Consider the following 12,052-nt stretch of genomic DNA (forward strand, 5'->3'; position numbering starts at 1 on the left):
AGTCAAAACAGCTGGCCTGCAGCCGGCTTATCATGAAGCCTTTAGGACCAAGTCACAGAGGCAGCAGAAGCAGGCGAGTGTGCCCTCGGCAGCCAGGGAGCATGCGCAGGCCTCCCCCACATGGCTCCTGGGGGCCTTGCGACAGTTTGGTGAGGCGGACACTTACAGGGGAGGAAACTGAGGCTTGAAGGGGGCGTCATGTGCTGACCAGGTCCCCAGAACGCATGTGTTGACCCCAAACACCAGAACCTCTGACTGCCCCTGTTAGAGCAAGGGCCTTTAAGAGGCCATCAAGCTAAAGGGGGCCATTCGAGCAGGGCTCCTGCAATCTAATTGTCATCCCTATAAGGAGAAAGAGGAGGACATCCCAGAGCCCCAGGGACCGCACACAGAAGGCGGGTGTAGGAGGAGGCAGCAGAGGGCAGTCGTCTCAAGCCAGGGACAATGCCTCAGAGGACACCATCCTGGCTGGACCTGCTCTCAGACTTCCAGGCTCCAGGGTGGACAAAGGATTCAGTGCCGTGGCTTCCTAGAAAGCGAACCCAGAGCTCCGCTCCTCAGTTCAGAGCCCAAGAATGAAAGGGAGCAGAGCCACAGTTGCCGCCCGCTCCAGCCAGGACGCGTCCTCGGCTCTCGTCCCGGGAGCAGCCGGCCGGCCGTCTCCAGCAGTAAGTGACCTGCACAGGCTGAGACGACGAGATGACTTCTAAAGGGAGACATATGCCCCTGCGCACACCATCAGTGCTCCCGGGCGCCCAGCGGGAAGCTCAGCGTCCTGTGTCTTCAGCTCCCTTGGAAATGAAAGGACAGCCATCGCCTTGGCTATCACTCAGAGTGTCACTTTCAAAGTATGACACTTGTGCCTGGAAAATCAGTAACGTTCAAGTGCCAAGCATTTAAATGGCTTCTGACAGCCAGAAGGTGACAGAGGCAATTAGGCACCATGTCTGTGGCAGATGGAAGAAGACGTGTTATCAAGTCTGCAAGACCCAAGGGGAAGCATGACAGGCGACGCTCCCTTCTAAAGGGGCAGAGCCAGGCCCAGGTCTTCTCCAGTCCCAAGCAGAGAGAGTGAGGAGAGGGAGCCCTTAGAGGCCCCCTGGGTGCCTGGACGCAGCCTCCCACCTTCCCTCCACAGGCACAGGGCCATTGTGCAGCTGAGCCACACGGACAGCCAGGCTGGCCCGAGAACCCTAGGCAAGGGAGGTGGGTTTCCTGAGTAGTGCAGAGGCCGTGGACACAGACGACATACCCAGCCCCTGATTCCTGGGTGATTCGGGGCTGTCACTTACCCTCTCTGGGCCTCTGTCAGTCTTTAATAAAAGGAACAGACATGCTCATTGGTGTAGAGGTTTGGTGAGCACAAACTGAGAAATGGGTAAAGGTGCTGGACCCACCTGGTTCAACTACCCGTTGGTGCCATCCTTCTCTTTCATCTAGTGGAGACACCAGGGGTGATTTCAGTTTGCAATAAAAACATAGTGCATTGTAAAAAGTGGTTTTAAAAATACAAAGTCCTGGGGCTGGGGTTGTGGCTCAGTGGTAGAGCCCTTGCCTAGCATGTGTGAGGCACTGGGTTTGATTCTCAGCACCACATGTAAATAAATGAATAAAATAAAGATTCATCAACATCTAAAATTTTTTTTTTAAATACAAAGTCCAGAAGTGCTACATAGTATTCTATGGATACCTATTTTTAAAACTTCTTAGATAGAACACCAAAATAGCAAGCAACAAAAGGAAAAACAAGATACCCTGTACTTCATCAAAATAAAATCTTTCATGTTGCGAAAGATGCTATCAAGAAAGTGAAAAGTCGGCCCACAGAATGGGAGAAGATATTTGCACTCATGTATCTGGTAAAGGACTTGTATCCAGCAAATGTAAAGAGCAATTACAACTCAATAACAAAAGATGGCTGGTTAAAAGCAGGCAAAGGATCTGAAGAGATATTTCTCCAAGGAAGATGTACAAGTGGCCCTTAAAACACATGAGAAGATCCTCAACATCATTAGTCATTAGGAAAATGAAAATCAAAACCACAATGAGATACCACTTCACACCCACCAGATGGCTATAATAAAAAACAACAACAACGGAAACAAAACAGAGCAAAATGAAACGAAAAATAGACAATGACAAATATTTGGTAAGAATGTGGAGAAACAGGAATTTCACAAATTGGGAACACCAAATGATGCAGCCACACTGGAAAACGGTTTCTCACACTGCTAAAAATAGAGCTGTCACATGACCTAGCCATTCCACTCTTCCTCCTGGGCCATCTCACTCCCACCCCAGGAAACCACTGGTCGACTTTCAGTCTCTGCAGATTCGCCTCCTCTGGGCGTTTTGTGTGAATGGAATCATGCAGCCTCTTGCGTCGAGCTGTTTTGCTTCTTCAATGTCCCAACACGTACCCGCGCTTCCTTCCTTTTTACTGCTGAATATTATTCCGTTGTGCAATGCGCCATGTTTTTTATGTATTTATCCTCTGATGAACATTTGGGTTGTCTCCACTTATTATCAGTCATGAACAATGTTTCTGTGAACACTTGTGTTAGCCTGCTGACTGACACAGCTGGTAAATGAGTAGCCCAGGACCCCATCCAGAGTGGACTGTTAGGTGAAAAAGACAAGTTCAAAATAACACCATGGTACTAACTTCCTCCACCCACGTGTGCACACATAAACATTTACACACACATGCGCACATTTGTATGGAAGAGACAAATGACGAGACCAGCGTTAGTGATTGATTTTGATGGGGGTGGGGAGGAAGGTATGATTTTAAAATCTTTGTTTTGCTTCCCTGTCTTTTTCTATGGTGAAGGTTTATACTGTTATTTCTGCTTTAAAAATTGCAAAAGTCGATCTGTTTTGCCATTAAGTACACTAAGGTAACAGCATTGGGTATACACATGGTCAGCCTTGTCCTGGGGTGCAGGGGGATTGCCGTTTTGCCCAGGCGAGGCTTCCTGCTGGACCTGTCCTGTCCCTCAGCCCCCTCCTCCTCCCTGGGGACCTTCAGTCCACTGCTTGTTTCACACACAGCCCGACTCCTCCTGTTGCTGCGAGACGGGCTGCTCTCCGCGAGGTGAGAGTCGCCTGCACTGTCGTGTGGGATTCACCTTTAAATGTGATAGAAATGTTTTTCTCATCATAAATTTAGTATCCATCATTGGAGAAAAGGTAAACAATTTTGAAAAATATTTTAAAAATCAATAAACTCCATCATCTGCTCACTTAGAATGGGTAGAGGACCCTGGGAACTGGTGACGTTGGACTGTCCTTAGAGGCCCTGTGGAGTGACGGGTGGGGCAGGAGGTGGAGGGGAGCAGGACTCCACCAACCTCGCTCGGAGCCACCTCCACCGCGGCAGCACGGCATTGTGGGAAAGCCTCCTGGAGGCAGAAAGCCTGGGTCTTGACCTCTCCACTTGGCCCTAGTGGATCGTTAAGGTGCTCCGTCCGACATCTTCCCGGAGGCCACCGCATTCTTCTTGAGATCAGTGTGGCACGCTCGGGAGAATGGTTGGATCAGTGGTGTGTGTGTGTATTCTAGGTGCATCCGCCCTCCCTGCTTCCCAGGGTGGTCACGGTGTTCAACTGAGGCCACGAAGGTGGGGGCCTGATAGATGTAGCACAGGGGTCACTCTGGAGCTCGGGGACGTGGGTGGGGGCTGTTTTGTCTCTGCGCGGCCGCGCCAGGCTGCAGACCTTACTCCTGCCTCTGAGCCCATGGGAGACTGCCCTCACGCCACGCTCCTGCTGTGGGGAGGCCACCCGCCCGTCCTCTTCTCACTGTCCAGGCCACTCTTGTGTGTGGGCCTCCATCCACTGTCACTCCCTGCAGTGGAAACCAGAGTCAGCAAGGTGCCGAGGTCCTGCTGTTCCCAGTGGTAGATGCCATGGGGTGACAAAAGCCCCAAAGTCTGCCTCTGCTGCTTCTTAGTCCCAAGACCTTGGGCAAATGGCCTGCCCACTCTGGGTCTCTCTGTCCATCAGCAGAATGGGGGGAACTGCAGGACTGTCAGCATCATGGAGGAAACGCTCACAAATGCGCTGGCTCTTTTTTTTTTTTTTTGGTACCGGGAATTGCGCTCAGGGGCACTTGACCACTGAGCCACATTCCAGCTCTATTTTGTATTTTATTAGAGACAGGGTCTCACTGAGTTGCTCAGCGCCTCCCTAAATTGCTGAGGCTGGCTTTGAACTTGCGATCCTCCTGCCTCAGCCTCCCAAGCCCCTGGGATTATAGGCATGCACCACCACACCCGGCATTGTGCTGGCTCTTGAAAGGTGCCTTTGGATGTTTCATTCCTTCTAGTTTCCCTTGAAGCATGTGTGTGTGTGTGTGTGTGTGTGTGTGTGTGTGTGTGTGTATGCGCATGCATATGTACACTCTATAAGAGAAGGAGGAACACCTCCCTCAAATCCTGCCATCAAAAGACTTCTGATGCCAGCCTGATGCTTTAATGCCTTTTTAGACACCAAGAGGGAGACCTTGGCCTGGGGGTCAAAGGTCGCTGAGCCAGGCTGACCCTCCTTTGCTCTTCTCACCCAAATCCTACTAGGGACCCCACAGGTAAGGCCGAGAACTGAGTCCTGAGAAGAAACAGGAAAAGTGCTCTGAGGCCCAGTTTCAAGACCAGGGTCCTGTTCATTCTCACCCTCTGCTGAAGTTGGGCCAGAACCGAGTGCTGCGGGGAGACTTATGCTTTAGGGAAGGCTGGGGACCGGCAGGATGGCGACAGCTGAACGGAGCCCCGTCTGCTGTTCCCAGGGCCCTGGTCTGTCCACTTGGCATTGGCGTCACATCCTCACAGAGACGGAAAGGGACTCAGGCCTCGGCTGAGACTGCTGGGCGCGGTGGTTACGGCACAGACTCTGGAGCCCGCGGCCGGGTTCCAATCCCATGGTGTCCTGCCCAACTGAGACTTGGGTGTGAGGCTCAGTCTCTGCCCATGGTCTTGTGGCCTCTGAGGTTGACATTGAGCGGGTCCCTGCCTCATGGGGCTGCCCTGAGACGGGCAGCGTGAGTGCCGTGTGCATCCCCTCACCTTGGTGGCCTGTGCGGCACTGCTGTGGGGGTGCTGAGGAGCTGGCATGAGGAGTGCCCCACATGGAGGTGGCTGAGGATGCACTGAGCACCCCTTCTCATCCCGTGTCCCTTCCCTGAGGGCGTCCCCACCTCACAGTGCAGCGTCCGTGAGCAAAGGGGGCTAAGGAGCCTAGGACACCAGGAAGGGGCAGGGCAGGCGCCTTCCTGACAGAGCTGCCCCTCCGTCAGGGCAGGGTCCTCGGGGGACAGCAACTTTGTCACAGGGCCTCCCTGTCCCTGCTGCTTTGCTTGCTGACCATCTCTTCACGGAAGGCCTATGAGTGGTGCCTCCTGGGAGACGCCCAGCATCCCTTTCAGGAAGGGCTGGTGTGTGTGTGTGTCTGTGTGTGTTTGTGTGTGTGTGAGAGAGAGAGAGAGAGAGAGAGAGGAGAGAGAGAGAGAGAGAGAGAGAGAATGTCTCTGGGACTGTGTGGGTCTCGTTGTGTGTCTGTACTTTTGTGTGTGTGTCTGACTTGTATGTGTGTCTCTCTGCATCTGTGTCTGTGTAAGGGTCCATGTGTCAGTGTGTCTCTGTGACCACATGGGTGTGGGTGTGTGTGTGTTCTCAACAGGGGCAGGTCTTGGTCTGAGGTGCTAACTGAGGTCAAGGCAATGCTCAGAAGCTACAGGAAGAAAGAGTTGTGGTCAGCAATTGTGGTTTTGGTCCATGCTATTTTTGAAATTAAAAAAAAAAATGTGAGAGGAAACTCATTGACACTTAATAGCTGTGTCAGATTTAGATAGAGACCAAGCCCAGGCTGCCCAGGCTGCAGACCTGCAGCACGATGGGGCACAGGGAGAGGCCTGGTGCCTGAAGGGTCCCAGGAGGTCCCACTGGGCTGATGCAGGTCCTAGCCACCACAGCCCTGTGAAGTGTGGTCCCTTGTTCCCACTAACGAGGGGCACATGCTGGTCCTGGGATGGATGCTCCCCTGCGTCACTTCATAGAGTGGCAGAGCTGGGTTCACACCTGGACCCTCTGTCCCATGCCAGGGCTCTGTGCACCCCCACCCCTGCCTCCTCCAAGTTCTGCGTCTCCGATCAAAAGCTTTAACTCCAGGGCTGGGTTGGCCACTGGATGGTAACCATCCATTTCCCATAGAGAAGGAGATTTCCTTCAGAAAAACTGATTAAACAGAATACTTGGAGAGGAAAGTTCTCTAAGCCTCTCATGTTATCAGCGTCGCCCACGCCTTTGACCACTTCCTTACCGTGTCAGGAGCGTGGCTTTACATAGAGTAAAAACATGGTCCTGGGATCCACCCATCTGCAGGGCCTGTCTCCGGGGCTGCTGGGCCAGCTGCAATTTGCTATTTTGAACGTGGAGCTTTGGCCAAGTATCTTAAGTGTGTGTGTGTGTGTGTGTGTGTGTGTGTGTGTGTGTTCTGTTAAGAAAAAGCAGCTTTTTGAGCTGTTCTCGGGAAAGCTGGCCACTCCTTGTTGGAAAAAGAAACCGAGGGCCCGGAACCCAGTGCTCCCTCTAAATCACCCTGACCCTGGTTCTCTGCCACCACCACAGCTCAGGCCTGGGCTGGCTGCGTGTGTGAGCCTGGAGTTAGGACTCTCCCTGCTGAAAGCCAGCGCGAGCCACTGGCTGGGGATCACAGGGCTCTGGAAAGCTGCTTGTCCCTTGGAGTGGGCCAGCCAGACCCAGGAGGGCCTCAGGGTATCATCTAAATGCGTTAAGGACATAAAACCACAGATTCCTCCTGTCACTGCCTCGAGTCAGGAGCCAAGCTGCCAGGCCTGGTCTGCACAGCTGAGCCTGCTGGAAGGGCTCCTTCGGCACAAGGCCACGCAGCTGCCGTGTTGAGGCCTCCAGCTCCACGCCCTGCACACTCCCCAGTCCCTCCACTGAGCTCCAGCCTGCCTGGCCTTGCCTCTGACTTGGCTGCAAGTCCCTCCTGGGACCTGACTAATAAACAGAGATAAGAACAGTAACAGTGCCACCAGGTCATTGAGAACCCCAGGTATATAGGAAAGGTCCACCTCACAGTGGCCAAGTGCTGGCCACTGGGTGCAAATCCCGATTCTGCCTCTCACTACCTCTGAGGCCTTGGACAAGTCATTCACCTCTGCCTCAACTCCTCATCTGGAAAATGGGCTGATCTTGAACACGTTAATACCTGAGGTGCTAAGAGCAGTGCTTGGCATACAGAAAGAATTCCATCCAGGTGAGCCCTGCGATTATTGCACCCCAGGGCAGCCATGGGGGCTGACAGCACTGTTGAGTTGCCAAGGAGAAGGACAGGTGTTTATGTTACATGACTCTGAAACCATCTGCATCCAGGTGGAGCAGGTGTGGGGCACAGAGCTTCTCTTCTCTTCTCTTCTCTTCTCTTCTCTTCTCTTCTCTTCTCTTCATCTGATGGCATCTAGCTCCTTGGACTGGCCTCCCCTTCCCCCTTGGCTGTCAGCTGTCAGGCCTGGAGCTTGGCCCATTCTTTGTCCACGACCTTCCATCCTGACTCACGCTTGGTGGCTGCTGGCACCTTCCAGAGGACAATCTCCCTCAATCCAGGACATTGTCCATGCCCCTTGGTCTCTGGTGGGGCCTCAGGATAGTGGCCTGGCCAGATTAGGGCATCTGCCTGTTGTCTCTAGGTGAGGAGGACCTTGGGTGTGCCTTGCTCTGCATTTCTCCAGCCTCCTCTGGGGGCCAGGTCGGGCAGCACTGCTCTGGTCTCCCCGTGCTCTGTGAAAGGAGGCTGTGCTCTGGGCTCTGGTGTTCATGTCCCTGATGCATATAGCTCAGAACTGAGACACAAATGGAGCCGGCCAGGCCAGAGCTCTCTTACGCTGGAGTGAGGAGACCCAGCTCAGCTCCAGCACAGAAAAACACATGTGGCGTAACACTGATCTGTCATCAGCCACACTGCCAAGACTGGTGGCCTCGTCCCACCCCCTTGCTTCTCAGATGAGGAAACCGAGGCAACTGTGGGCCTCCCTGAGCAGGGTCCCGGGAATCCTGCGTGGAGGAGATCACAGAGCCCCAAGTCTCTGGGCTGAGCAGGGGTAGGGATAGTGGAGACCCTCCGCCCTGAGTCTGCTTTCTCTTCCAGGGAGGCTCCGCACTGTCCCCTGCAGCTGTCATCAGCCCAGACAGGGCTCAGCAGCAGGCAGTGGCATTGGCCAGAGAGGTCAGCTGCCCCACCTCGTCCAGCCGAGAAGTAGTGTCCTGCCTCCGCCAGAAGCCCGCCAATGTCCTCAATGATGCCCAGACCAAGGTGGGCACATGTGTGCAGACTGGGGAGGGACAGTCTCTGGTCGCTTACAATGGAAAAACAAGGCCTGGGGAGAGATGGGATCCACCAAAGCCACACAGTGAGGTGGTGGCCAGCTGGAGCTCGATTGCCACCCCTGACCCCAGGCCCCTGCAGGGTCTCAGGCCACAATGGGCCAAGCATACAGAAAGCACTGCAGGTCTCTCTGCCACTTGGATTTTCTGTCTACAAAGTGGGACTAGTGAGGCAGACCCTATGGAGTGGGACAATAAAATGAAGTAGTGGGTGGAAGGGTCATGCCCCCCATGCCAGGATGGTGGTGGGCACTCAGTCAGGTCACACTGCACGTGTTGAGCATTGTGGACATGGTTTCACAATGGCCAGTGGATTGGGCCACCTTGCACAGCACAGCTGTGTGTCCCTTCTAGCCAGCAAGGACCTTGCTCACAGCCACGTCTCAGTAAAGGAGACATTAGCAGGACTCACTGTGGTCATTTCAGCTGACGGCTTGACCCCCCCCCCAGAAGTGAGTCTGGGCTCCAGCCCCCTGTGGGCCTCCTTAGGCCCCTGTGCAGGCTAATCCGGTCGCGGCTGAAGCTGGCTGCCTCTGCCTGCTCGAAGCGGCACCTTGTGCGTCCTCACACCTTCTTGGGGATCTGTTACCTTGGCAGGGAAGCCCTGTGACATTCTCCTAGGGGCCCTCATGACTGAGAGCGACATTTGCTGTCCAGCCCCGGGCACTGTCACCTGGTGTCCTACCTGCCTGTGGTTCTGTCATTTCACCCTGGCTTGCCAGTGGAGCCCTGGTGAAGAGCCAGCACGGACGCTCACTTGGCATAGGCACAGTGTTGGGACCATTAGGCAAAGCGGTGCAGCTGATTACTCTTAAAAGAAGATAAGATTCAGACAAATAGTGGTATTCCTTTGCCCTTTGCAGCTCCTGGCTGTGAGTGGCCCTTTCCACTACTGGGGTCCTGTGGTCGATGGCCAGTACCTCCGCGAAGCTCCAGCCAGAGCGCTGCAGAGGCCTCCGGGGGTGAAGGTGGATCTGCTGATCGGGAGCTCTCAGGACGACGGGCTTATCGACAGAGCCAAGGCCGTGAAGGTAGGCAGCCAGGAGGCCTCGAGACTGCAGCTGGCACGCCCCAGGCTCGCACTGCGGACCTGACTGCGATGGGGTCTGCCTCCTTGCTTGAGGGCAATTGATTGCTGGAAACTCCCATGAAGCAAGGCTGCGTGCGTTTGGAGGTGGTGATGGGGTGGGGGGAGTTGGGTTCAAAAATAAGTCACTGGCAGGGCTGGGAGCCTGGCAGACACACCCACGACCACGCGCTGGGGGGATGCATGAACACCCTGAGCGGGAGCAGGCCAGGTGCTGGGCAGCAGGGTTCCATGCTGCAACACCGGGTGCCGCTCAGGGAGAGCCCTGCCTGCCAGCCCCACTGAGAACTGGGGAAGGAGAGGCGGGGATGTGGGCTCAGTGACAGCCCTTCCCGTCCTGGAAGCACCCGGACACCAGCTTCCGGGGGATTTTCCTCCCTAGAAAAGGACCTGCCACACCTTGGCACAAAACGTGACTCACGGGGCACGCCGGACGCATGGCGAGTGGGGGTGAGCGGCCAAGCCTGTTATCTGCCGGGCACAGGTCTTGCTGTGACAGGCAGGAAGTCGCCGTCACTCACTAGGAAGGTGCTAGGCCTAGAAGAGGCCCAGCACCCTACTCTGGCCCTGCTGCTTTCTGCTCTTGACCAAAACCCTTAGGTGGTCAGGCTGGGAAGGGGCCCAGCCCCTGGAGACAGGGAGAGCCCGCTGTGGACCTGGGCGGGAGGCGGCCTCCCAGCACACAGTCTGGCTTCCCACGGTGGTGCTTCAAAACATCATTTAAGGTGGCCACACAGGACCCTGCATTCCTTAGAATTATTCTGCTTTCTTGGGATCATATATCTCACTTTGGGGAATTTATCTCACAGCCAGAAAAACCCTTGTTTTTACATATGTGTGCAAGGGTGTTCAACCCAGCATTAATTATTGTGGAGGAAAAAAAACGGAAGCAACTCAAATGTCCATTAAGTGGGAAATTCTGGAGGAAATTGAGATGCACACAAAGTATTAACTACTATGCAGCCATTGAAATGAATGAGCTAGGTCTCTCAGCCTGCTTGAGAGTGCCCGTCATCTGTTGCTAAGTGGGAAACTAAGAGGAATGTGGCATTAAGATAGCTCTCCTATTTTTAAAAAGCAATCTTTGTGTATCTGCATATATGTAAATGTCCATATTTTAATGTATTTCTGTGTGGAAGGGTAATGGTTGGACAGATATACAAGAATCCATTAGTGCCAGCTCCCTGGGGAGCGGTGGAGAGGGGACAGGGAGCCTCACGAATTAACCCACTGCTGCTGTATGTGCCTGTGCGACGTGTTACACACAACCTAACCTTTCCCTGTAGCGCTCCGTCTCCTGTGGGAGAGGCTGTGTGTTCTTCCTCCCACAGTCTGCGTCTCTGGACCACGTGCTAAAGCTTGTTCCGGCCAGCCCCAATTTCCAAATGAGGGAAAGAACTACTTCACAGTCCAGGAGCCTTGAGAGATCTAGGCAGGGCACAGGTGGGTGGAAGGGTGCCCCAGTGGCAGTGGACGTGCTGACCACCAGGGAGGGGCACCTCTTGTCTGGAGGTCCCGGGCTGCGGAGGGCCACGGTGTGGCCAGGTTACCTTTCTCCAGCATGCCATCAACTGTAAGAGGGTCGACTGGGCACGTGGCTGCCTTGGGCTCCTCAGGTCCAGGCACTGTCCCAGTAGTGTCTTTGGGACGTTCCCCTCTCTGTCCTGAATTCCATACCCACACTGGGGAGTAGCCGGACTCCAGGGCATGGGGTCCCGTTCAGCGTGGTGTTTCCGTTCCTCTGTGAGTTCCCCAGGGGCCTCAAGGCAGAGCTCTCTCCTTCCACTTGCAAAGGAAGACAGTGCCCAACAGGAGGCCCACTGCCCACGCCAGGCCTGGCTGGAGGGCATGCACTCGTGGCGGGCCACCGAGTACAGAGACCTGTCTGCGGCATGACGGCCCCGTCCACAGCTGCTGCCCAGAATGCCACTCTCAGCTGCCCACTCCCGCCTCCCGCTCCTCTCCCACCTGAGCACCATCGTCCTCCTCGAGCGCGGTCGGCACAGCCATGAGTGGTCCTGTGGTCCTGCGCCCTGCCCAGAGCACACCTGGCACTGACTGGTGTGCGGGGTGTGGAGGAGGAGAATAGCAGGGTCGCCACCTTCCCTGCCGTTCCTCGGACACCTCCCCAGTGCATCTCCAGCAGTCTGTCCCTGAGCCTGGCTTGCCCTGGAACCCCAGGCATGTTGAGCCAGCAGTCTGGTTGGTTCTTCACTTAGATGTCCCATAGCCACTCACCCTAAATCCTAAACGGATGGCTCTGTCCCCAACCCCCAACCAGTATACTCTCTCCTATTCTTTGCCATCTCAGTACACAGCAGCAACCTGCCACAGCACGTCCAGGTGGCTCTGTCTTCAAGACATACCCAGCCCCGCCGTCCCCTGCCTCTCTGCCATCACTCTATCCAACACCATCTCTCTCCAGGATTGGGGCAGAACCCCCCTGTGTTCCCGCCCTGCCTCTGTCTGCCCTTCCAGGCCATGAGCGGCCCCCCGCAGGACTCAGACAGGTGACGGCTCTTCCGCTCACAGTCCTCTCACAGCCTCATCTCACTGCGGAGTCA

At 55.0% G+C, this 12,052-nt stretch overlaps 1 protein-coding gene across 1 annotated transcript in view; it reads left to right on the forward strand.

The window, feature by feature from the left end:
- The window catches only part of Tg (thyroglobulin), a 213,545-nt gene that overhangs the window by 173,264 nt on the left and 28,229 nt on the right, over positions 1 to 12,052 (forward strand). Inside the window, exons 42-43 of the mRNA XM_015486500.2 lie at positions 8,166 to 8,330; positions 9,265 to 9,432. Coding sequence (XP_015341986.1) covers positions 8,166 to 8,330; positions 9,265 to 9,432 — 333 coding nt within the window. The remainder of the gene's footprint in view (positions 1 to 8,165; positions 8,331 to 9,264; positions 9,433 to 12,052) is intronic.

Source organism: Marmota marmota, unplaced genomic scaffold (genome assembly GCF_001458135.2).
Source record: "Marmota marmota marmota unplaced genomic scaffold, marMar, whole genome shotgun sequence".
Classification (NCBI taxonomy): domain Eukaryota; kingdom Metazoa; phylum Chordata; class Mammalia; order Rodentia; family Sciuridae; genus Marmota; species Marmota marmota.